The 25,941-nt window shown below is 50.3% G+C and overlaps 1 protein-coding gene and 1 long non-coding RNA gene across 3 annotated transcripts in view; one reads left to right on the forward strand and one right to left on the reverse strand.

Annotated features, from left to right (window-relative positions):
- The window catches only part of Ankrd13a (ankyrin repeat domain 13A), a 31,422-nt gene extending 9,667 nt beyond the window's left edge, over positions 1 to 21,755 (forward strand). Inside the window, exons 2-15 of one of the 2 annotated variants that reach the window (XM_021163137.1) lie at positions 1,284 to 1,416; positions 2,035 to 2,159; positions 4,901 to 4,946; positions 7,010 to 7,153; positions 7,847 to 8,036; positions 11,450 to 11,516; positions 12,609 to 12,690; positions 13,599 to 13,660; positions 14,405 to 14,535; positions 15,262 to 15,419; positions 16,622 to 16,729; positions 17,589 to 17,749; positions 19,461 to 19,528; positions 20,164 to 21,755. In XM_021163137.1, coding sequence (XP_021018796.1) covers positions 1,284 to 1,416; positions 2,035 to 2,159; positions 4,901 to 4,946; positions 7,010 to 7,153; positions 7,847 to 8,036; positions 11,450 to 11,516; positions 12,609 to 12,690; positions 13,599 to 13,660; positions 14,405 to 14,535; positions 15,262 to 15,419; positions 16,622 to 16,729; positions 17,589 to 17,749; positions 19,461 to 19,528; positions 20,164 to 20,359 — 1,671 coding nt within the window. In that variant the 3' untranslated portion in view covers positions 20,360 to 21,755. Of the gene's footprint in view, positions 1 to 1,283; positions 1,417 to 2,034; positions 2,160 to 4,900; positions 4,947 to 7,009; positions 7,154 to 7,846; positions 8,037 to 11,449; positions 11,517 to 12,608; positions 12,691 to 13,598; positions 13,661 to 14,401; positions 14,536 to 15,261; positions 15,420 to 16,621; positions 16,730 to 17,588; positions 17,750 to 19,460; positions 19,529 to 20,163 lie in introns of both variants that reach the window. The other variant, XM_021163136.2, reaches the window with a different exon arrangement.
- A 2,472-nt stretch (positions 21,756 to 24,227) lies between these two features.
- On the reverse strand, positions 24,228 to 25,298 carry LOC115031092. Its single transcript, XR_003836673.1, has 2 exons — positions 25,206 to 25,298; positions 24,228 to 25,090 (listed from the first exon to the last, which is right to left on the reverse strand). It is a non-coding gene; the product is annotated as an uncharacterized LOC115031092 (long non-coding RNA).
- Between the last annotated feature and the right edge of the window lie 643 nt (positions 25,299 to 25,941).

Below are 25,941 nucleotides of genomic sequence, written 5' to 3' on the forward strand. Positions count from 1 at the left end.
TTAGTTTCAGGCCTTCCCAAGGACTCCTGGGACCTATCCCCTAGGGGAAGAGGGTACCCTATTTTAGCAGTGGGGAGAGTGCTGGGGCCTGGGACGGGCTCAGGGACTCATGCCCCGCAGGCATGCTGCTGCCTGCGTCTTTTCCTCGATAACAGTTCTTATCTGTGTTGTGCAATAACTGTGATATAACTTTAGCAGAATGGGAGGTTGCATAACTGTCAGATGGTGGCCGTTAACCCCCCTGCCCCCCCTCCTGTCCCGCTCAGCTTCCTTCCTCAGGCCTGTGAGGCGATTGTTTGAAGACTATGGTTTGTACCTAAACAACTCTCAAGGCAAAGCACCTTTCTTTCCCAAGGACCTGCTGGCATTCAGAAAGACTCCTGTTCACCGTGTCCTTGGAAGAACTTGCAGTTGTGCAGCACAGGCAGTGCTGAGACATTGATACACCATCAGACTGGGCCACTTCTCTCTGGGGAGCCAAGGGGAAGAGGGAGGACCTCAGACCCAGTGTATGTTGAGAAATGATGTGTGTCCTCTCTGATTCCTGCACACGCGAGTTCACGGGCGTGTCCGACAGGTCTCACTCCCGCTCAGTGAGGCCTGCGGCTGCTGTGTCCTCTGCTGCTACTCCTGGGCATCTGGAATTCAGCATACACACACACACACATACATATGAGAGAGAGAGAGAGCACACACATACATATGAGAGAGAGAGAGAAGGCCTTTGTAATAAGTCCAATGGGGAATACAGGCTTGCCCTGGCCCAAGTTCTCATCTGAGCTCTCAGGGTTGCCTACCAGGCCATCTGTCCTTGAATGTGAGTGCTGAGCTGGCTCAGAGAAGTCCCCAGCATCTGTAGCTCAGGGCAGTTGCACCAGGAAAGCTCCTATTTGAATGGGGTGGGGGGGAGGCTCACCGGTTTGCATTGGAGGCCATGAGGCTGGCAGTCTTGTCTGTCTGTTAGGTGAGTAACTTTATAGAAAAAGGAACTCATTGTTTAAAAAATTAAAGCAAAAAAGGAACTTGGGCACAGTTGGTGGTGTCCTCCTGGATTCCCAGGACCTGGCGGGTGGAGGCAGGAGGAGCTCAAAGCCAGACTGTGTGAGAACCTGGAGAACCCCGTGAGTCTCCTTTGTTTCCGTCCCGAGTTCGCGCTCGCCCTGCCTGTCTGTTGCTGGAGTGTAGCCATAGGGTGTTCTGTTTTTTTCTGCACCTCCTAGGGGTTGGCAGTGCTCTTTCATGCTCTTTATATCCAGTGTGTGACGCCAGTGTTTGCTTCACAGAATGCAGAGGCCTTGGACCCCCGGGGTCGGACATTACTGCATCTTGCAGTTTCTCTGGGGCATCTGGAATCTGCTCGAGTCTTGCTGCGCCATAAAGCAGATGTGACCAAAGAGAACGGCCAGGGATGGACAGGCAAGTATCCTTGTCACCCACGCATCAGTTTCAGTGTCTCTGGCTGAAGACGATGAGTCTTCAGTGGTGCTCTCAGGGCAAGGGGCAGGGATGACAAGATGAAGCCAGGATACTGGTCTCCCTGTCCCGAACCCTCAGTAGAGGGTGACTCCTCTCCCAGAAGTGGTCCTGCCCAACATCTAGGAGCAAAGCTGGTTTGACCCTGGGAGTATGGTGGGAACACAACTGAGGCCAACTGAAATCAAAGATCTGAGTGCCAAAAGTGCCCCTTCTGGTGAAATCTTGGTTTTTGCTGTTTGCATACCCTCACGAAACAGTAGTTTCATGTAGACCAAGCAAGGACTCTTGTGCGTGTGAGTCCTGCCTCCAGAACTACCTGTAGGCGAGGCGGTGTGAGTGCAGGAGGGGTCAGTTTCAGGCTAGTAAGCGGGCCGAGTTTTCTTTAGTGGAGTGAGAGTTAGCAGCAGCCGTCCATAGACCCAGCCTCAGTGCTCTGCCCGTCTTAGGTGTGTCCTGGCCTTTGGGCAACCCCGAGCTACCCCTATGGCTTTTCATGTTGGGATGTGTCAGAGTGCGTGAGGATGCTTCGTGATTCTGTCCCACCCTTTTGTTTTCTAGTTTTACACGAAGCTGTGAGCACGGGTGATCCCGAGATGGTGTACACCGTCCTGCAGCACCGAGACTACCACAACACGTCCATGGCCCTGGAAGGTGTACCCGAGCTGCTACACAAAATCCTCGAGGTAGCTAGCCAAAAGACCGGCCACGCCGATCTCTGAGCCAAACACTGCCACGATCTCTGGAGACAGCTCCACAGCCTTGAGTGTCAAGGTTCCTTAAGTCGTCAGAATAGTGAACGTGGCACTCCACCGCCAAGTATTACCAACTTCCTCTTGTCTCGTTGGCATGCGGGGCCTCCTACAAGTTATGTCTCTGGGGCTCGATGCTTGCCTTTCTCGGTGCCACTTTGATATTCAAGCTTGAGGGACAGTGCATGTCCAACACAATTTGCCTAGGGCCCTGTGTCCTTAGCAGAGCCCTGTGCTGAGGTGATCACACGGGAGCAGCGACGGGCCCAGGGCTGTACCATGTCTCCTTACCACTCTGGCCACTCATAGCCATTAGTATTCTGCGGCTTCTAGTCCATTTCCCTAATTCCTTGGCAGTTAGTGGCTTTAGGGACATCATCTGTCTTGTGAATCTCGGGGTGAGAGGTCTTTCTTTAAAAGCAGTGACTCCTAGGCTCCAGGGTTGTTTGGGATGATGGCTCTCTGCCATTTGAAGGGACCGCCCCGGAGCACAGGTGGTGTGCCCACGGTGACAGTGGAGGGTCCGGTTCATCACCCTGGGATTCCAGCTTAAGCACGGAAGTGACTTTCCCAGAGCAGCTTCCTAGCGATACTAGTTAGGTCAGTGTGGAGAGAGGGAAGAACTCGGCTGTAAATAAAGCGCCGGGCAGTCGCTGTCCAAGCACTGTGTGTGATGCTTCAGGGAAATCCCGTGGAGATTCTCAATTTCCCAGGTAACCTCAGTGAAATGTCCCACCAAGTTGTCTTAAGAACGTGCCTGTTTGCATGTTTGTCCCATGCAGAAGACCCATGGCTCTCCTCTCACCTGTGTCCCCATCAGCGGAGCCAGTCATTTGAGCTTTTTCTTCTCCCTCTGAGACAGTGTCCCCTGTAGCCCAGGGTGTTCAGCCATCCGACGATGCCCTTGAGCTTCCGGTCCTCCCAGTTCCATGTCCAAAGGCCAGGCAGGTCACCAGTGTGCTGCCATGCCTGCTTCAGGCAGTGCTGGGATGGCAGTCAGAGCTTCTGGCATGGCTGGGCAGGTAGTGTATGTGCTGAATGACGTATGTCACCAGCCTTCAGCTGTCTATGTTGACAAGGAAGAATTAAGATCCAGTGTAAAGGATTTTTTAAAAACCTGTATTGATCCTCAGAAGTGGATTGCATTGATTTATATCTGATGCTTCAAGGGTTAGACGATGTCCAGATCGTTTTATTTTTTATTTTATTTTTTAAAGTTGTCTCTTTTTTTTTTTTTTAAAGATTTTATTTATTATTATACATAGGTACACTGTAGCTGTCGTCAGGTGCACCAGAAGAGGGTGTCAGATCTTATTATGGGTGGTTGTGAACCACCATGTGGTTGCTGGGATTTGAACTCAGGACCTTCAGAAAAGCAGTCAGTGCTCTTACCCGCTGAGCCATCTCGCCAGCCCCAGATCGTTTTATTGTGGCACCAGAAACTCTGTTGATGATTGTACGTTCCAATAATGTCTCCTTAGAACATATGTTAGCATTCCTTCCTTACCAGCTAGCTATCGCTTGGCGGGTGAGTTTGCCAATAGTAAAATCTTGATTGGTTTCACTCAGGGTAGATTTCCTTGCCTTCTGCCCCGTGCAGAGACAAAAATGAATGCAAAGCTTCGGGGGTAAAGGTGAAAAGGGAAGCAATTCTCTATATAATCCCACCTCTCTCCCTACTGCCTCCCCCTCCCCTTTCTCAGACAGGGTCTCACTATGTAGCCCCGGCTGTCCTGGAACTTACTCTGTAGATCTGTAGATGAGGCTGGCCTCGAACTCTCTCCCAAGTGCTGGGACTAAAGGCATGCAACACTGCCCACGCGCGCACGCACACACACACACCCATGTCTCTCTTTTTTGGACAGTCGGTTGGCTTTCTTAAGTAGCTGTTCAAGAGCCTTATGTAAGAAATTAATGAGAGACAAGAAAGAAAAAAAAATCCTAAACAAGGATGTTGCGGTGGTGTGAAATCTCAGAAAGCCAAATTCTAAAAGTTTAAGAGGAAGCTGGGCCATTGGTTAAGCAGAGTGAGAGCCCAGTTCCTGTGGAAGGGACGGCTGGCCTCCCGTTTCATGTTTGTATGCTTGGCCCTTCGTTAGCGGGCAGCACTTCCTAGCACACCCAGCCTAGCACACCCAGCCGCTTACAGTCATGTTCCCCGCAGAAGACAGGGAACTGCCTTCCTTCTGTTGACCTTGGACATTACCCACATCATATGGCAGCTTTAACTCTCTTAATGCTTGCAGCCCAGAGACCCCAGTAAGGTTCCATTTCCGACCCAGTCACTTTCCTGTTAACTTTTTTCTTTTTAAAGATGACCTATTTATTTGGATCGCGGTGATGGCATGTTTACCACAGCATAAATGTAGGCATCAGAGGACATCTTGTGGAAGTTGGTTCTCTCCTTCCACGGTATGGGTCCTAGGGAGCAAACCTGGGTTGTCAGGCCTGGCTGCTAACACCTTTGCCCACGGAACCATGTAGCTGCCCGATAGTATTTTCACCAGGATAAATAACTCATCAAATGTAAAATATCTGTCTTAGTGTATTCCTACACTGTCTCTTTGCATTTCTCATCCCTCCCGTAATTGTTTAAGACGCACATTAGCCATGCGACGCTTGCTGAGTTGGTAGTGCTATGGTTCACCCCTCATAACCTTCTGTCTGCCCTTCAGGCCCCGGATTTCTATGTGCAGATGAAGTGGGAGTTCACCAGCTGGGGTGAGTGACCATGGGCCTGGGATTTATTTGTTCTCAAATTCGCATAGTCTCCATAGGTTTATCTTCCGTTGTAAAAGCAGTATATGCGTGTGTGCGTGTGTGTGTGTGTGTGATGTGGGTCTGGGTGTGTGTGCGTGATGTGGGTCTGGGTGTGTGTGCGTGTGTGTGTGTGTGAGAGAGATGTGGGTCTGTGTGTGTGGTGCAGTGTGTGTGCGTGTGTCGGTGCAGGCGTGTGTGTATGTGTGTGTTCTCGTGCATGTGTGTGATGTGGGTCTGTGTGTTTTAATCCACATCTGGTTGATGCCCTGCATTCCCATTTAGTCTCTGGTCTGTCTTGCTGAGTGTTGTTCGTTTGGCCCTGAACATGCAGTGCTAGCATCCAGACACCCGTGTTTCCACCTCACATTGAGTGTCCCAGACACCCACATTGTTAGTTTGATTGCCTTTCGTGATTTTTCAGGGTGAGTGGGGTCGGGCTGGTATAGCCCTGCCAGGCTTTCTACTCTGGGTAGCCCATCCTGGCCACAGCCAGTCCTCCCACCCTCCGTGCTAAGACGACAGGTGCGTGCCCACACTTGCAGCTTCCTTAAGAAGCAGGGTCTCATTGTGGCCTCTGGGCACCTGGACTGAAGGGCCTTCCTGCCTCAGCTCCCCATGTAGCTAGGAAGCTCGGACCCCCTGACTGCCAGGTCCGTTTGAAATGACTTACCACGGTTTGTTACTTAAGGTGTTTCTCTTGATTCTTTCAAACTTGTTATTCTGGGAAAAATGAGACAGAGTGGAATTGTTCTCTTTCTGATTTTTCTTTTCTTAATTTAAGTTTCTACAAAATACATGTCTTTCTCTAAAATGTTCTATAGTACAATTTTTTTAAAAAGATGTATTTTTTTATTACATATAAGTACACTGTAGCTGTCCTTAGACACACCAGGAGAAGGCATCAGATCCCATTACAGATGGTTGTGAGCCACCATGTGGTTGCAGGGAATTGAACTCAGGACCTCTGGAAGAGCAGTCAGTGCTCTTAACCCCTGAGCCATCTCTCCAGCCCCTGTAAGGCAATTGATGATATAAATTTTCATAGAAAATTTATAGGAAGGCTAGAGCTAACACTTGTTTTTTTTAGCTTTTCACCTCACTCTGATTTCCAGTTTTGATAAAGAGCAGATTGTTTTTTTAAGATTTACTTATTTATTTACTTATTTTAATGAGTACACTGTAGCTGTCTACACCAGAAGAAGGCAGGCATCAGATCCTATTACAGATGGTTGTGAGCCACCATGTAGTTGCTGGGAATTGAACTCAGAGCCTCTGGAAGAGCAGTTAGTGCTCTTAACCCCTGAGCCATCTCTCCAGCCCTGATAAAGAACAGATTTTAGATCCTTGATATATTTTTAATGGCGACTGTACTATGGGAGCTGTGACCACATAGCAACAGTAGTAGACGTGGGATCTGAGAAGGCCAGATGGACACAGCCCCAGCCCTGGAGGGTCAGTCCAGGCCTTGGGAGGCTGATGGGAAATCTCTGTACTGTTTTCTCTGACATCCTAGAGGAAAAGGCTGAGTTTTCTTTGTTTTTCATTATGTTTTTAATGTTAGGACTTGAGCCCCACTGAGCTATAGCTCTAGCCTTCCTATTGCTTGTCTGCCTGCCTGCCTGCCTGTCTGTCTGTCTGTCTGTCTGTGGTACCAAGATGGAACCAGGTACATACGAGTGACCCACCACTGGGCTATGACTCTCACCTCTTAGAACATTGTTTAGTTTAAATTGGTCTTACTAGGTTGTCTTGCTACTGTGGCCCATGCTGGCCTCAAAATAGAACTCCTTCCCCAGCCTCTGAGTGTTGGGGTGCAGGCCTGCACCACCGTGCCCAGCTCCCGGTTCTGCTGCCAGGATGAGGTCCTTTAGGAGCCGGAAGGGAGTGGTCCAGTTGTGTGCGCCACTGGGATTGTATACCGACTCTGCCCTCTTTGCTAAAGTCAGAGTCCTGAGTCCCTGGTCCCCAGAGTCCTGCTGGGCCCTTGTGTTCTTCTCGGTCATACACCTACCTCTCTCCTCCAGTGCCCTTGGTGTCTAGAATATGCCCCAACGATGTCTGTCGCATATGGAAGAGTGGCGCCAAGCTGCGTGTAGACATCACCTTGCTGGGGTTTGAAAACATGAGCTGGATCAGAGGGAGGCGGAGCTTCATATTTAAGGGAGGAGGTAAGCAAGCGATTGTAGGAATCTCTTCTTGTTGTTACTGAGACAGGTCTCACTAGGTTGCCCAGGTTGGCCCTTGCCTCTCCTTGTAGAACAGGCTGGCCTCTGCCTCTCGACACTGAAGTTAAAGGTGTGCGCTCCCCTGTCTAGCTGCATGCTACATTTGAACCAGTAAAATATATTTGTATTTTATTCTTCGTCTGTTTGATATTTGGTCTTGGTGGTTACTGTAAGTATTCAGTTCTTCATCCCTCTTATTTTGGAGATTGGCTAGTTTCCTGCTCATTCATTACTGAACACCAGTTGTCTGTCACACGTGAAATACCACCTTCTGTCCCGTGTAGCTCGGCATTCCCTTTGTGATTGGGCGTGGTTCTGTAGTGAAGGGAGATGCCACAGTGCTCACCCGTGTGCCTAGTAGATCATTTACATTAACGCCATAGCAGTGCTCTGTAAAGGTCATAGGTGAAATGCATTGCTAATAAGGAAGGAATATTGGTTTTAAAATCTCCATTTTGGGGAAGATGCTCCAGGGTCTCTGGTGAGTCGTAGAGTGCTGGCCAGAGGAGCTCTGTGCAAGCCGAGTCAGTCAGTAATTGGTAACCTCCGAGGTGAGGTTCAGTGGGGGTGGAGTGGGGGAGGGGAGGGGAGGCCTCCATGCAGCCAGCTGCCTCACACCCAACCTCTCCCTAACAGACAACTGGGCGGAGCTGATGGAGGTCAACCACGATGACCGCGTGGTCACCACCGAACACTTCGATCTTTCCCAAGAAATGGAGCGCCTCACCCTGGACCTGATGAAGCCAAAAAGCAGGGAGGTGGAGAGGCGGCTGACAAGCCCAGTCATCAACACCAGCCTGGATACTAAGAACGTTGCCTTTGAGAGGTATGGACTGGATTCCCGGCCACCATCTCGTCTGGGGACTGCTTTCATAAACGACAGGGTTGCAGTAATGGGAAGTTATGGCTGGGTTGGGACTTCTCTAATACGGCGAAATGCTAGTCGGTTTTAAGAGTGCTCTCCAGGGCTAATCAAATAGGCATCATAATTGATGTGCTGTGCACGGCATCTCTGTGGCACGGTGTCTAAGTCTCATCCCTGCGTGCTTCTGTGGGCCCCTTCTTCTGGGCTCCCTGGGTCTTTTTATGTTTTGATAGTTTGGGATGCACAACACTCCTTCATCCCAAAATGTGGAACTTGGAGTTTCCTGAAGCTAGAGTTGACTGGAATTGTGTTGATGCTAGGCAGTCAGATTTATACTTAACATAACAGTTTCCTGAAGCTAGAGTTGACTGGAATTGTGTTGATGCTAGGCAGTCAGATTTATACTTAACATAACATATTGTCGCCCCAACCCCCGCCTGTGAGGCAACAGTGGGGAAGAAGCACCTGAAGGCTGCTCAGTTCTTTCCAGGTCCTAGGAGGCACTGGGAGCTCTCCGGAGACCAATGAGACGCCATCCGTAGGCGTCCACTGGCACAGCCCATCCTGTGCGGTGTGCTGGGCAGGGCAGGGGCACCCTGACCAGGAAGGAAGTAGAACCTGCCATCTCTCTCTCTACCATGGAGTTCAGTGAACTGAGGGTGTCTGCAGCATCTCTAGAGTTGGCCTAGGATGTCACGTCTGCTGCCTGTGAGTCAGTGTCGCCTGAGCTCATCTGGTCCTTGTTCCTGGATCCAGGCCTTCTTTTCTCCACGAGTGTGCTAACTGATTGATCTCTTTAACCTTGTTTTCACCAATAAAATTGGTGAAGAAAACTCAGAGACATCTCTGTAGTCAATTCTAAAACATAATGGCCCTTTTCTTTTTGGTCAGGAAAGCCACAAAGGCAGGTGTCTGACAGGGACTAGGACATGCAGCCCGTGTCACATCTTGGGGCTGTTTCTGCTTCAGAAGTAGGAACAGGAACTGGATTCTGAAGGAAGTCCTCTTGCCAGCCTAGTGGCTAGTGACACTGAGGCTTAGGGGCCAGCTATGGGGTCCTCTGCAGGCTCTTGGCCTGATGGCTTTAGGTTTCAGCATGAGCCTCACAGGCAGGGCGGGCCCTCAGAGGCCCTAGATGAGAGGAGGCGCTGGGTCACTCCTCGGGCATTGTTAGAGCCATTGTTTGCTGTGAAGTGGAGCCTATCCAGGGTGTGTGGCAACTCCTGGCCTTAGTCCACCAAGTGCAGATGGGAAACAAGAGTGTGGCCCTGTGTACCGAGGACGAAGGTACATTGTGTATTCGCGGGGTCACAGGGTTTTCAGACAGCCAGCTCCAGCTGACTTTCCTGAAGCTGACAGTAGGCCGAGGCGGGGGTGCTGAAAGACAGCTGGGTTTTTTTTTTTTTTTTGCTTTGTTTTAATGATGTTCATATGTGATCAGTGAACGTGGGAATAAATAGAGATTGGAGCCGCTCCTGAGTACGAGGTTTGCAGATTCAAAGACACATGACTGATCAGTTTCAGCAGAGGCTCTCTCCGAGGTTCTTTGCCATGTTGTAATGGTTACTGTCATCCTTTTCCAGTGCCTATACGGGATGATTCGATGCTTATAAAGCACTACCCTCCCTGATGAGTTTCGGGGGACGGTATGTAACTGGCCGAACTTTGGTTTTTACCCTTTTCCTGAATGCTATGCAGCAAGAACAACATCCCTGCCACTTGAGAGCCACCTTTAAACTTCATGATATTGAGTCACAGCGCCTGCTACGTGGCCTTTGGTGTGCTGGTCTCAGATGGGACAGGCAGAAGGAAGCTGGGTGTCCTGTGGTCTTCAGATGCTTGGTGCACACAGAGCTGACAGAGGCTCAGGGAGTCACAGCTGGGTTTAACATAGTGGAGGCTGAGCTTCCCAGCTCAGATGCTGTCAGAGCCGGGCAGCCAAGAACAGCAGGAGCAGAGATGGCGATGTGTGAGAGCAAATGACAACAGCCGAGGAATGGGCATGTCTGCCTAGCACTAGTGCAACATGAAATGGAGTTAACCCCGGGTGCATCTGGGGTTTTAGTCACTGGTGGCAGCAAGGGCTGTGACCTGCTAGTCAGGAGTGCAGTCCCAGTGCCCTGTTCTTGTTTGAACAGTGTAAGCTAGAGTAGCCAGCCTTTGCCAGAGTCCCTTTAGGACTCTATCTCTTGCTGTGTGGGGTCATGTTCACCCAAGAGGAAAATTAACACCCATGGGTCTTCCTTTTATGATGGGCTCAAACCAATCTATAAGACTCAGTGTGTTGCCTGATTTGACTTACCGGAATCCCACTAGAAATTCCTTTCTATGGAATTTATGTTATGGAAATAAACATTTTACAAACTGCATTCTGCTCTTGTCAGCTGGCTAGCCTGCCACCATCCTCTGAGCTTCCTCTGTGACAAGACAGAGCAAAGGGCAGACGGGTGGCAGCTCTACACAGTGCCAGGCAAAGCTAGGGTGACAAAGGCCGGGCAGATGGGCTCCTCCCAGGGCAAGCTGCTCTGAAAAGCAGTCACACCCAGGAGTGGCAGGAAGCTCTTGCCTGTAACTCCAGCACTTGGAGGCAAGAGGCTTACAGGTTAGAGGCAGTCTGGCCCATATAGCAAGATCCCGTCTTTAAACAAAAGAAACTAATCAGAACTTAGAGGCTGTCCTCTGATCCTGAATACACTTTCCCCTAGAAGTGTATAGCCCTGATGAAATGGCTTTCTAAGCACATAGCCCATGCTACAGGTGTAGCTGCAACCCGGGCTGCCTCAAAAGTCACCCATCAGCGACTGAGTTGAAAAGCCACTCTTCATGTCCTCCCTCCTTGCTATACCTGACAATGAACATGTGATTCTCCGGCCATTTTGAAAGCTTTAATGGCCTTCCCTAGCCTCTCAACATTGTTATGGGTTCAGACTCCACCTGCCTTTCTGCCAGAGGCGGGCAGGGAGCTGTGTGTTCACAGTTCTGAGAATTCCTGGATGGAGGAGAGGCTCTTGTGCCCTTGCTTGCAGTAGATGACCCAGATACATGCAAGCAAGACCTTGGACACGGGCCATCTTCACTCACTTATTTAGGACAGCCGTCCAACAGATGACATGACCTTTTCCCCCCTGTGCTGGCAGGTCCTGAACAGAAGCCAAGAGTGGATGCTCTCTTTGCCTGGAGTGCAGCACACTGATAACTGTGGGAGGGGGAGGGGATGTCTAAGCCATCTGTCACTGGTCGCATCGTTTTTTGTGGACAGTGGGACCACGATTTCCAAGTGTCCTTCACTAATGTCGGGGGCGGGGGTGGCCTGTAAGGGCTGCAGGGGTGACCTCTGTGCATGTGGAAATTTTTGTGGTGTTCACTTTTGTCAGAACTAAATCCGGATTCTGGGGCTGGAGGACAGATAAAGCTGAAGTTGTCAATGGTTATGAAGCCAAGGTAAAAGCAAGCTCTTGAACTAAGATTCCCTTTAGCTTTTCAGTGGCTATGCAAATGAGGGGTCTGTTCTGATTGCTTCCCTGGTCTGCCAGAAGGACAGTCCCTGGGGAGGAAGTTCTAAGGCATCTCCTACCTCCTGTTTCATCTTACTGGTTTTTTTTTTTTTCAGAAAATGGGACAGCATGCTCTGAGCAGGTCTGTAGCTTTATGGCTGTCCAGAAATGAGATGAGAGACATTCTTTTGGTTCTTTAAAAAATATTATTATTATTATTATTGTTGTTATTATTATTATATTTAGTCGGTTTTTCTCTTTTAAAGAAGATATATAGAAGATAGCTTCTGTGATCATTTGTTATTTAAGCTTTAGGTAATTTCTTTAGCTGACTCTAAGCCTCGGCTCAAAAACAAAAACAAAAACAAAAAAACCAAAAAAACCCAAACCCAGTCGCTGCAGCTGCTTCAGTGCCTGAAAACCTTGCAGTAGCAATGGCAGTGTCTGTGGTATCATTTGGTATTTTGCCAGCGGACAGGCCGTTTGCTAGCCTTTCCTTAGTGTACAGCAGGGACGGAGGGAGTGTCTTCTGCTGGCCTCCATCACACTCAGCGAGACGCATTTAGAAACAGCTGCTGTGGTGCAGAGTGCGGTTTCTGCAGCTGTCAGCACACAGCCCACTGAGACCCCTCACACAGCCCTGACGGACAGCACAGTGCTCCCTCTGGCAACCAGAATCTTTTTTTGTTAGTAGAAAGCCAGCCGGTTTTCTCTGATCTCCCAGGCGGTCTAAAGAGCCGAGGTCTGGCTTAGTCAGTACTGTCAGGAGAGCACCACAGATCACAGGAGACAGACGGGAGCAGGAGGAGCCGGGTGGACACCCTCCTATCTGCGGGACACCTGCCGAGCGAGCCCCTTTAGCTGGCGGTGCAGAGTAACTGCTGAGAGCATCCCTGGGCGGGCGGGAGCTGTCTGAGGGGCTGAGGCTGGCTGTCGGCCAGTTCTCGCTTTGATTTTGCTTCAGCATTCTTGGTCTCGCGGTGCGTGTGTTGGCTTTCGTCCCCCATGTCACAACTGTCTTTTGCACACAACCCTCAAGGTTTACTCGGTAAACAACGTGAGCGTGATAACCAGGATCCGCACTGAGCACCTGACGGAGGAGGAGAAGAAGCGGTACAAAGGTAAGCCCCGCCCCGCCCCGCCGCCCCGCCCCGCCCCGCCCCCCACTGATGGATTGTGTGCACCAGCATTGTTGATAGCACTGTGTTTCTTTAGTGTAAATGTGTTGGGTTTGGACATGTGAATCCTAACTTTCCTTTGTAAAAATTTCCTTAGTTTGACTCGTTTGTAGGCTTTTCCATGGTTGGTTTCAATTGTAATTAAAGCCACTCGTGAGGGCTTACTTAGGTGCTGTGGCAGTAGCTGTTGGTAGCAGAGGACAGTGAGAAGAACTGGGAATCTTGTCCTTAAGATGGGTGACTTTGCGGCCATTATAGTGACAAGATTTCCGTGGAACTCGGGCTTTGGGCAGAATCCCCTTGGGCCTGTGATTACTATATACCGGCTCTGCCCGCTCTGTGGCCTTGGAACGCTGTCTCTTTGTAGTAAAATGGAGTTGGTACTGAGCCATTCTTCTAGTCACTGAGAGGAGTATGAGTCGTCGCCACGTGCAAACATTTAAACAGTGCAGACAGTTACAGTTGGCCAGCGGCTGCCTCTGCTTTGGGTGGGCAGGTGGCTGGCAGAATACGGCAGTGGGAACCAAGGAGAGAAGGGACCCAGACCCAGCTCCTTACTTCGAAGCTTGCCAGGTGTTACAGCTGCTCTACCTGAAATCTTGGTTCTTTTTTTTTTTTTTTTCCATTTTCCTAATTGATCTGTGTTGATCGCTCCATGGTGAGTGCTTGGATTATTAGGACGGTCCCTCCAGGTTAAAGCTCCTAATGAGAAATGCTAAAGAGAACCTCACCTTGGTGGGTGGTTTTTATCTCCCTCACCTACAAATGGAATCCCTACTGTCGGTGGCTTGGATCAGGACCCGGGAATCACAGTGAGGAGCCTGATTCCATTGCTCTTCCCCCCTCTCTAGAGGACCGGAATCCACTGGAGTCTCTGCTTGGAACTGTGGAACATCAGTTTGGTGCTCAAGGGGTGAGTTGACGACAGGGTATTTGGGAGAACTTAATGATTAAGATTGCCCCTCTCATCTGGGTTTGGTGGCGCACGCCACCCAGTACTTGGGAGGCAGAGGCAGGCGGATTTCTGAGTTCGAGGCCAGCCTGGTCTACAAAGTGAGTTCCAGGACAGCCAGGGCTATACAGAGAAACCCTGTCTCGAAAAAACCAAAAAAAAGAAAAAAAGAAAAAAAGATTGCCCCTCTCCTGCTTGTGATGGTGGCTGTGGGTCCTGAGCAGGGTCACATGACTTGGGAAGGTTCTCAGGTGGCTCCTGGGAGAGAACTGGATGAACGAAACTTTGAAAATTCGAGATTTTGGAGGAAGGGTAGATCCTACAAACGGGCTCTCTCTCTGAGTGTGGCTCTTAGGTCAGGCTGGCTTTATTCTGCAGCCTGGCTCCTTACACACACACACACACACACACACACAACCCGCCCCAACTAACCACGCATCAGGAGCAATGATGTCACTGAGGGTCAGGAGATGCAGCTTCCTTTACAGCTTTGAAGCTGGAGACAGGAACGCCAGGTCCTCTAAATCCCCCACTTATGCACTGGGATGTCTTGGACTTAATCAGGTAGACCTGTTTCTGCTGGCTCCATGTCATGCTGGTCCCGTTGGGCCCTCCCCACAGAGTAATTTCTCTCTTTGTGAAGCTGTAGTAGACCTGCGCTTTCAGGTCAGGCCGTCCTGACTCTCCCTAGTTCTGGCTCAGCAGGACCTCACTACGGAGTGTGCCACTGTGAACAACCCCACGGCCATCACGCCCGACGAGTACTTTGACGAAGACTTTGACCTGAAAGACAGGGACATTGGAAGACCAAAAGAGCTGACAATTAGAACGCAGAAGTAAGTGTAAGACCCGGATGTGCGCTTCCATCTTCTGTGGTTTGCTGGTTCCTTGTCCCTTTTCTTTAAAAGTAATGTTGAAGTCCTCTTCTCTCTCTCTTAAAAGATTTATTTTATGTATATGAGTATACTGTTGCTTACTGTCTTCAGACATACCAGAAGAGGGCATTGGATCCCATTACAGATGGTTGTGAGCCACCAAGTGGTTGCTGGGATTTGAACTCAGGACCTCTGGAAGAGCAGTCAGCGCTCTTAACTGCTGAGCCTTCTCTCCAGCCCAAAGTTGAGGTTCTTAATCTGGCAAGACCCAACAGTCAGTGGCTCCCTGCCTTTGTCATAGAGGGCAAAGAGAGAGGAGCACGTGTGCTCGGGTGAGCACGCATGTGAGTGTGTGGCATGTATATGTGTGGTTTTACTGCCAGTAAAATCTAGCTGATGAGTTGAAATGCAGTCATGCCAGCCTGCTGTACAGGTAGGCAGCAATACAGGCCTTTCTCCTCCTGAGTTCCTCGGGGTTCCAGTCCCTCAAGAGTCCTGAGCTCAGGGCTAGTGCAGAGGTGGGGTTCGGAGGACAGTGTGTGTGTCTAGCCTTCTGAGCAGCAGTGACCGACCTGCCTCCCTCTCCCTCTCCCTCTCCCTCTCCCTCTCCCTCTCCCTCTCCCTCTCCCTCTCCCTCTCCCTCTCTCTCTCTCTCTGTCTCTCTCTCTCTGTCTGTCCACCCTGCAGGTTTAAGGCTACGCTGTGGATGTGTGAGGAGTTCCCACTCTCCCTCGTGGAGCAGGTTATCCCCATCATCGACCTCATGGCTCGCACCAGTGCTCACTTTGCCAGATTGAGAGATTTCATCAAATTGGACTTCCCTCCTGGATTCCCTGTCAAAATAGGTATGGCTAAATGCGATCGAGATCGAGGGGCGGGCGTTTGCAGGTTCTGCCTGTTTGTGAATCAGACTGAACCTGCTTCCGGGAACCGGAGCAGATTAAGGACAAATTAGCAGCAAGGTGTGGTGGTGCACACTCTTTAATCCCAGAGTTTAAGAGATAGGGTTGGGGGATTTCTGTGAGTTTGAAGCCAACTTGTTTTACCCAGGAAGTTTCCAGGGCTGTAGAGAGACCTTGTCTTAAAAAAGAAAAAAAGCAACAGTAACATTTAAAAAGAAAAATCAGCAGGGCTGGGCAGGTGTAGCACACACTGTTAATCTCAACACCCAGAGACTGCGGCAGGTGAAGCTTTGAGTTCTAGGCCAGCCAGGGTTATATAGAGAAACCTTGTCTCAAACAAACAAACAAGTTAGCACACGATAAACAGACCAGAGAAGGCCAGCACTATCCTCTGACTGGGCTACAACGGGAGGCTCCACGTGATGCAGTGTGTGATTGCTTTCCTTACCAGCCAGTTTAGCTCTGTGTACAGATGGTGCTATCAGGCACAGGCTGGCTAGGAGGGCTGGGGCACCTTAGTCCCAGCAGACAGAGGCAGGCAGAGCGGGATGCTGCCGAGGTCAGCCTGGTCTACATTAGAAGTTCCAGACAGCTCGGAGCTACAGTATGAGGCCCTTTCTCTGGAAACAAAGCAACCCTCCTCCCCTCCCTCCCCCCAAAACAAACATGGATTCTAGTGTTAGTGTCCTACCTTTAATGTAAGCAAAACTTCAAATTGGGTAATTTTATTTTGAACTTTTTGGATTATTCTTTGATATTTTGTTAATACTTGGATAATTCCGTGTGTGCGTGCGTGTGTGTGTGTGTGTGTGTGTGTGTGTGTTCGCGCACGTTTTTGATCATCCACATGCCCTACCTAACTGCTCTCTGCCACCCCTAGATAACTGTTGAATGAAGGCGTTTGGCAGGAAGATCTTTTGATGCATGGAGTAGTGTAGACAATGCTGTTTGGGTTTTGGATGGTTGACTATTCATGACACCTGACTCAGTTTCCCATCTGTGCACTCGGGGTAGGGGGTAGCTGGCCACTGTGGGGACTGAAGGAAGCCGTGCTGATAAAGCACGGTCTGCGCATGCTCGGTGTAGTGCTAACACGTGACCACTGTTCTCAGTGAAACCTACTAACAAAAGCTTCTGTTGGGCAGAAATCCCCTTATTCCACGTCTTAAACGCACGGATCACATTCGGAAATGTCAATGGCTGTAGCACTGCTGACGAGAGCCAGGGTGTGGAGGGGACCCCGGCCGAGGCAGGTAAGACGAACCGGAAGCTGGTCGTAAAACCGGAAGCTGGGACTTTAAAAGCAAGTTTTGGATGCTAAACATTCTGAAATGAGGCAAATCTGTGTTTCAGAAGAGGAGAGTTTAGATTAAGTGGGAAACAACTTGGAACGGTGGAGGAGGGAGGGTATGCTCCAGCCGGGGTCTCAGGAGGTCGGTCGGCTCCATTGTAGAGAAGAATCTCCTTTCAGTCCACTCTTGTTTCCTTCCTGAGGATCACGTTAGTTTTCCACCAAGAGAAATCAAAGAACAGAAGCTGTGTTATGGTGAAGTTTATTGTCACGATTATTATCCCTTTAGAGTTTCCGGAGCAAACTAATGAGGACTTTCATCATGGCCTCTTGTCTTACCTTTTATTGTCTGATCTCACTTAGTTGTCGCCCTGTGGGCGGGGTCATGTGCGCGGGGGTGGGGCCAGGAGCCTCCCTGCTGGCAAGCTCTGCTCTGTTCTGCTCGGCCACACCCTCAGCCCCAACCCTCCCCACCCCACCCCACCCTCAGCCCTTGGGTTCTTTTGTTACTGGTTTCATTCTTTTTAATGTGAAATGTTTTCAGGCTGAGGCAGGGGCAGGAGGGGCTTTGCATAAGTAATATTTTATTACTCTGCCTCTGTAGTTAGAGGCAGGAGAATTATGAGTTTGAGCCAGCCTGAGCTATATTTTGAATATTAGGCCAGCCTGGGCTGTGTTTTGAATTTTAGGCCAGCCTGAGTTACACAGACACTGTCTCCAAAAAACAAAACAATAAAATCAGAACAACAAAAAACAACCCTCTAAGAAACATTTGTCTGAATGGATTGTAGTGAATACAGACCTGGACCTTTGTATTTCAGTTTCTGAGGCCACAAACTTCGAGGTTGATCAGTCTGTCTTTGAAATCCCTGAATCCTACCACATTCAAGACAATGGCAGAAACGTGCACCTGCAAGACGAAGACTATGAGATCATGCAGTTTGCCATCCAGCAGAGCCTGCTGGAGGCCAGCAGGAGCCAGGTCGGGTATCAGCCTGGACCTGTGGGGCTGATGCACCCCACCCCGCCCCGCCCCCTCCCCATCCCACCTCCTGGGGAAATGTTTTGTGTTGGTCCTTTCACAAAGCTTGCTATGTAAGAGACCCAGCCTCTGTTGGTTGGCATCTTTTATGTGGTGTCTTCAGACGGACTTCCTGTCAAGTTTACCAGTACAGCTGTTATGTGATCGCCCTCCCCCAGGGGTGCTTTATAGTCTTGTAGCTCTGACACTTGCAGTCTTTACTTGGGAGTGCTGTGGATTCTGATCTCCAATACAGCAATCATGTGCCTCCCGGGCTTAGTCAGTGGGGTGAGAGAATGGAAGCCCAAGTTTGAGGTTTTCCCATTTTAATAGCTAGGTAAAAGCCGGGCGTGATGGCGCATGCCTTTAATCCCAGCACTTGGGAGGCAGAGGCAGGCAGATTTCTGAGTTCGAGGCCAGCCTGGTCTACAAAGTGAGTTCCAGGACAGCCAGGGCTACACAGAGAAACCCTGTCTCAGAGGGGAAAAAAAAAAGAGCTAGGTAAAGAGTGTTAGAGGGCCTATGCCCCGTTCCTCCAGACCCCGACTGCTTGAAACAGCCTGGGCATTAAAGACACCCTTCTGGTGCTGATGTGTGGTCTCTGCTGTCTGCTGTTCCTAGCTTGGGCAGAAGGCAGCATCAACATGGGGACAGAGAAGAAGGAAATCTGGAGTGTAAATATTAGTCTTTTCCTCCAAGGCAGGGTCATGTGGTCTGGAATGGCTGTGTGTCCTGGGTTTTTGTTGTCCATTTGTTGGTCGTTGGTTTCTTCTTCCTTCCCACGGACTGTCCAGCAGGAATCGCAGAGCATGCTGGGGATTCATGGGTGAAATCGCTTCCGCTCTGCTGGAACCTCTGAGCTGTGAGCACGGTGTCCTGCCACGGCTTTCTGGGGCTTGAGTAACTGGAGCCTTTCTTACTTGCCCACTGCCATCACAGACCTGTTCCAGATACATCCTTTTTTTTTTATTCTTCATTAATTAAAACAAACCATGTATAGTTATTTTCCCCTGCATGTCTGCCTGCACCTGGAGCCTGAGGAGGCCAGAAGAGTGTCGGCTCCTCTGAGCCAGAGTCAGAGATGGGTGTGAGCTGCCATGTGGGTGCTGGGAACCAAACCTGGGTTCTGGAAGAGCAGCCAGTGCTCTTAACCACTGAGCCATCTTTCCAGCCCTCACTGGGGGGTGGGGGAAGGTGGTGTTTATTTTGGGGGAGCTTCTTGGAGAAGATCCAGCCCCTCATAAAGCCCTCAGTGCTTCCTCTCAGCACAAACCAGCTTCTCCTTGTTCTCAGGAGAGCTAGAAAGACCTTGGTAGCCCTTTTTGAGGACAATAGCCAGAGTCTAGGGCAGCAGATGGCAACTCTATCTTCTTAGTTTCTCTTGAAAGCATGTTCTGTCTTGGTTGTTTGAATGTTGGGCCAGGCTAATGGTTCTTACTAGAGTGGAACTAGGTAAAGTCTAAGGAGGTGACGGCCTTGAATCCAGGGTACACGCTGATGATGCCCTGTGCCACGTTAGAAAAGCATGTCACTGTCGGCGGCATGCTGTCCGCGGCAAGCCGTAAATGCCCTGAGTCTTGTTCTCTCTCCATTCACTTCCTGGTTGCTTTGGCGACTCTTCCTTCAACGGCGAGATGAGTTTATACCTACCCTTTGTTTTTGTATTTGCCAGGACCTTTCAGGACCAGCTTCCAACGGAGGGGTCAGCCACACACACAGCTACGAAGCCCAGTATAAGAGGTAACAGATGGGGCTTCTCACGATGCGGTTCTCGTCACACCGAGCTTGTCACGGGCACTTGATACAGGGGCATTTGCGCGGCTTGTGCTCAGCAGGAGGTTTTAAGAGTCAGCTCTCCTGGCATCTATCGTTACTGTCCCTACTTAAACCAGCTCTGAACTGAGAGAGGGGGCACAGAGTGCTAGCTGGGGCCCAGGTTAGGGGTGCACAGCTGGAGTGCAGGTTAGGGGTGCTTAGAGCGAAGCATTGGGTAAATGTTTTCTGATTGGTGTGGTCTCCTGTGACCATGTGACTGCAGGTCTGTCTGGGCGAGGACATTCAGGGTTAGAGAGAGAGATGGAAATGGCTGGAAATCCCAAACAATGGCCATTCCTCCCTTTTCCTATATGGTAGGCATCTGTGAGCATTGCAACCTCAGCTTTGCTTTCAAACAGACCAAGTTCCTTCCACTCATAGCCTTGTACTGGGTGATGCTGGGTCACAGAAGCCCAGCAGCTCCACCTCAGGAGGCAAGATGACCCCATGCATCTGGAGTGCTCGGCACGGTACACCCTTAGTAACCAGTAAGAAAGAAATGGAGCTGCTGCCCCCGCACCCCCAGGACAGGAATGACGCTCTCCCACTCTCTACCCTAGGGCCATCCAGGAGAGTCTCCTAACCAACATGGAGGACAGGTGCCCAGGTGGCCTCAGCGAGTCGAGCCGATTCGATAGCGACCTGCAGCTGGCCATGGAGTTGTCTGCCAAAGAGCTGGCAGAGCAGGAGCTCAGGCTCCAGGAGGAAGAAGCGGAGCTCCAGCAAGTCTTACAGCTGTCTCTCACTGAGAAATAAGACATTGCCGTCCAGGGCTGCAGAGCAGAGGCTCTGGGCTGCACATGCCATGCCAGTGAGGCAGACCCGGGGGGCCGAGGGCGTGCACTTACACAGCAGCCCCCCTTTCCTTATGTAGAGGTGCAGGACCAGGGACTCCCCAGAGCGGAGATATGGGCGTCGGCAGAGCCCCATCTCCACACCGAGGGGAGGAGAGCATCTTTACCTTCCATTCGCTGTCCTGCCTGGCAGGTCACATTTTTTTTCTACCAGCTTTAGACAGAAATGCCGAGCCTGCAGGCTAGTAGATGCATCTTAGTCAGAAGTGACATGCTACTGCGGAGTCACGGTGCTTTTCCACAGGAGAACAGCAGCCTTTGTAGAGTGGGTACAAGCTGGAGACGTTCCTTCCTGTTCACCAAAGAAACAGGTTCTGCTGACCTCTTTATTTCCCTTCCCGTAGGGCTCTTGCAGCATGGCCATTGTGCCAGTCCCATTTCCACCTCGTTCCATGCCTTTTACCCCCAGCCAAGAGGATATGTACAGGAGCTGGTTTAGATTATAGCTATTTGCATCAAATTCAGATATACAAATGACCACGGATGTTGCCTTAGCCTTAAAAAATTACTAACAGTTTTAAGCCACCTCACTCCACACACCGAGGACTTGATTTGAATCTGTAAAGGCAGTCCCTTTGGGATCAGCATCCTCTGGGCTAAACCAAAGGCAGCTAATCCTGTCCTTGGAGGAGCAGCTAGGGGGTCCCCCTGTGGCTGGGTTCTCAGAGCAGGCAAGCTGGCCACATCCCTGGAAGAGCCCAGCCAGTGTGTTTCCAGCCTGGGGAGACCCAGCTGCACAGCCTGGCTTCATTAGAGAGGACAGGACGGACTTGAAACAAGAAAGGGAGCTAACTTAGAGCCAAGGCTCTTCATCCAAAAGGGAAAAATGACTCCACACTGCTTTTTAGAGTTCAAATCAACATCTTTCTGGAAAAATATATTTTTTAACAGAATCTTTTTATTATTTTTAAAAGATATAAAGCCGACTCCTCCCATCAGTAGCAATACAAGGTTATGCATTTTAACCAGACTTTCTCAGGCCTCTTTTGGATACCTTTAGTAGTTAACTATTTTTGTCTAACCCTCCTGTAAATACCTACTGCATAACAGCCCAACCCCTGGGGAACACAGCTGAGGGCACCTTGCCCCTCTCACGTGGCGCAGGCACCCACCCCCACAAGGCTGTGCTGATCACACGGCAAAACAGTACCTTTCCCTCTGTTCTCTGTCTGTTTCCTGTTATGCTTCTTTGGGGATAGGAAGAGAAGCCACCATTCCCAGGAATGTCTGTTTGATACAGTCAGTGTTGCCAGTAAAATGTTCTGAGACACAAAGAATTGTGAGTTTTATTTCTCATAGCCATCTGCCTTTTTTTTTTTTTTTTTTTTGGTCACAGTCTGATCCAAATCCCTTCCCTGCACACAAGGTCAGCATGGGCACATTGGTTCCGTACCCAGGCTGGTGGTCTGTTCACTTGGCATCTGCCAGGGGCACAGGCACTTCCGGGAGTGGCTGCAGCTGTGCCATGCGTGATCACGGAGGGGGACCCTAGGGAACACCGTCATCTGCATCCTGTGGCTCTGCTTCCCTGAAGTCTGTGACTGTGTCCTCGGAAGCCACATAAAGCGGGACTCAGCATTGCAGCAGCCTCTTACAGCCTTTCCCATGTTCTCTCTAAAAACACAAATAAATCCATTTCCATAAAGGGTGCTCAGTGTTGACAAGCCTGAGCAAGTCCTCCAGTCATTGTGTTGCCGGAACACAGGCTTCCTGTTCACACTTAACTTCCTGTCCACAGAGCGGCTCGCCTTCCACAGCACTCGCTGGATGGAAATAAAAAGTGTTGGGCTACCTGGATCCTCTTCGTGGGCCTCCTGAAGTATGGTGCCTTTGAAAAGAGAAACAGACTCGCTTCTTGAAACTGGGGTTTCAAGAGTGCTGGGGGCTGCTTTTAACACATTTGGGTAGATGCTGGGTAACAAATGATGTCAGGGTTCCAGAGGTGGGCGTTGGTGTTCTAGGAGACAGGAAAAGCCAGAGGCTTGTGAAGGTGAAGGCGTAGGGGTACAAAACGGGGCACCAAGGCTCCGGTGCCCCCAGCGAGCTGAAACTGAGAAGTTCTACCTGGACATATGCTGGCCCTGAGTCCAGGCTCCCGAGTGTCCCAGCCTTGGCATGAAATGCAGCAGGAAGGAAAAGCTGGCTTTAAACGGTGACCGGACCGTACAGGCAGCAGCACGGGCTCAGGCGCCTCACCTCCTGACTGTGATGACATGGAGAGATGGACCGGACTATAAAAACTAGGTGACTCCATGTGGGACAGTCCTGGAGACCAAAGTGTGCTACCCAGACCTCAGTCTAGAAATAGGTGTGGGTTTGGGATTTCAGTGCAGCTGGAAAATGACTGGTGCTCCCAGACCTCAAACAGCGCCCCGGGTGTGGTGTAGACTGGTCACTGTTCCACTGGCTACACAGGTAATGTGTGGGGGACAGTTTGACTAAGGGGCCTTGCACCCCTGAGTTCCCTTTAGTAAAGCTGTCTGTAGCCCTGGTTGGCCAGGAACTCTTCAGAGACTCACCGACTTCTGCCTCAGGAACCCTAGGATTAACGGTGTGCACCACCAGGTCTGGCAACTTATTTTTAAATACTTTTAATCGTGTGTGTCTGAGGAGGGAGGGTGTACACTTGAGCGCTGGTGCCCTCAAGCCAGGGCCTCCTGGAGCTGTATGCATAGGTGATCAGGTGCTGCCTGATGTAGGCGCTGGGAGGGTAAGTCCAGGTCCTCTGGAAGAGCAATATGTGCTCTGAATTCCCCAGCCATCTCTCCAGCCCCACGATTTCTATTTGTAACCATGCATTTCTGGTCTAATTCTCTGCCCCGGGAAAGAGCCTGGAGAACTTCAGCCAAGTACCCCTGGCGCTCACATCCACGTCTACACCAAGCAATGAACGAGTAATGAGGGTTATAGACTTGGCAAAGCTCTGGTGTTTCCTTTTAAAACATTTAAAAAATGGCAACAAGGACTAGAGTAGCATAGCAAAACAGGCTGGCATGTCCTGCTGGGGAGAACAGCCTGTGGCCACTCCTACATCTCAGTATTTTACACCACTGACTGCAGAGCGCCAGTGTTCTCACTGATAAAGAGGTGGGCACTGGAGAGGGTGAGGTTTTAAGTTCTTACAGTCGGCCCTGGGACCAAACCTGCAGGCCTGTTCGGTCCCTGCCAACTCCAGCTCAGCTCTACTATTTTTTTTTTTTTAAAGATTTATTTATCTATTATATGTATGTACACTGTAGTTGTCTTCAGACATTCCAGAAGAGGGTGCCAGATCTCGTTTCGGATGGTTGTGAGCCACCATGTGGTTGCTGGGATTTGAACTCTGGACCTTCGGAAGAGCAGTCGGGTGCTCTTACCCACTGAGCCATCTCACCAGCCCTCAGCTCTACTATTTAATGTACTATTTTAAACTCAGGGCTTCCTTAAACAAATCAGACCAGATATTCATTCATTCATTCACTCACTCACCCCCCCCCACACACACACACACACGCACACCTGCATTAAAGATTTTTTAAAAAGGATTTTATGTATATGAGTGTTTGCCTTTGTGGAATGTGTGGTGCCCGCCAGATATCAGAAGCAGGTAAAAGATCCTCTGGAACTGGAGCCACTGGTAGTTGTGAGCCACCGTGTGAGTGCTGGGAACCAAACCCGGGTTGTCTACAAAAGCAACAAGTGTTCTAAGGACGGAGACATCTCCAGCCCAACCCCTGCACTTCAAACACTTGGGAGCGTAATGAGGCACAGAACAGCAGACGGGACCTCTCTTCAATTTAACTGACATTTAATGGCTCAGCTCAGGGTTACAAGGTTCCAGATGTGACCCCCCACAGTTGGGTGGTATTCACATTAGTGCAGGCTGTTAAGTTAAAACACAAAGAGAATACACAGTAAAGCCTAACAACAATGTTAGAGCAAAATTTAAATAAATACTAATAACCTCTGTAACGACAGAAAGTCCCAACAGGGACGTCTAGTTCAGAAGCAGCAGCTGAAAGGCAGACAGGCAGTCTCGTCAGCTTGCACGGGGGTGGGGGTGGGGGGCACACGGCTGAACCCTCTACACCTAGGGAGAAAGGGAGACTAAATCCTAAGTCTCAGGTTGCCACCTGTCACCATGAGGACATCTATATGTCTGAGCCACCCAGAACCTTCCAGGCCAAAGTGGGAGGTGCGGGTGGGGGCATGTGACACTATCACAGACCTAGGATGCAACACTGATTGGCTCGGTGCCAACGCAGCAAGGAATGATGGCTAAGTTCCCTAGCTTTGTAGCCAGGGTATTTGACGGCAACTCAGTGGAGTGAGATGTGGTGTGTGTTTTTATAGTTACTTATTCCTGTGCAGAGGTCAAGGAACAACCCATGGGGGTGGGGTGGGGGGTTTCTCTCCCTCCAGGTTCCACCCAGGAATCAAAATTGGCCTCAGTGGCAAGTGCCTGTACCCGCTGGATCATCTTGTTGGCCCTCGAGTATGATGAACACACTGTGACAGAAAGGCAGAAAGCAGGGGGAGGTCTGCATGCTAGGTCTTCCTCTTCTATCCCAAGCATTAGCGATTAGTCCTTGGGGTAGCTCTTCCGGACACTTCACAATGGACATGTCTTTACAAGGGCTCTTGGAGCCTCCGACTTTACTTTTAACCAGCACAGCCAAGCAAAAAGAAAGAGACGCCGAATCAATCAGTAGCAAATAACTGAAAACAATCCCCACTGGGCGCTTTCCTAACCCTGTAGCATTTACCACCTGCCCAGAGTTCTGATTCCACCATCTCCAGTGGCCTGCGTGCAACACGACTTCTGTCCCGGAGACTTGGAGCAGCGCTTCCCCATGTGGCCATCACCGCCGACGGATGGGCTTGTAGACACAGAATGCCATAAGGAGGACAGTCACCAGCAGGATGCTAAAGATGGTTCCCATCAGCACTGCAAAGGGAGAACAGGTGATCTATCCATGAAGAGACAGCGCTCTTCCAACTGCTACTCACACCGAGGGGACTTACCACACAGGGGGGCCTGGAAGTAGCCATGAACAGGCGCTCACTCAAGTCACCCCACAGATACTGGAAAGTAAACACAAGCCTCCTTCAGACAGCCCCTGCTCTGCTCAAGGAAGAACCACAATGTGCCAGGAGGGGGGGAGGGGAGGAGGCTCCTTCTGAGAGACAACTCAGGAGGCCAGGGCAGTCACAGGGCTCAGCAAAGGGCCTTGAGGCCAGAACAAGGCCAGCACGTGAAGCAAGCAGGTAAGTATCGTGGAAAGCCAAGGTATGCAGGGCCTTTCAGACAACAAAAGAACAGGGACTGGCTGCTCACTGGGTGATTTTTGAAGGTTGTGTATGTGCATGGTACAGGTGTGTGTGTGCGCACGCGCGCGTGTACACACGTGCGCACAAGGCCAACACAAGATGTCATATCTCTTCCTGCAACTGCTCCATGATTTGATGCCTTCAGAGAGGAGCCCCCCCCCCCACCCCCGTGGG

This window comes from Mus caroli, chromosome 5 (assembly GCF_900094665.2).
Source record: "Mus caroli chromosome 5, CAROLI_EIJ_v1.1, whole genome shotgun sequence".
NCBI lineage: Eukaryota > Metazoa > Chordata > Mammalia > Rodentia > Muridae > Mus > Mus caroli.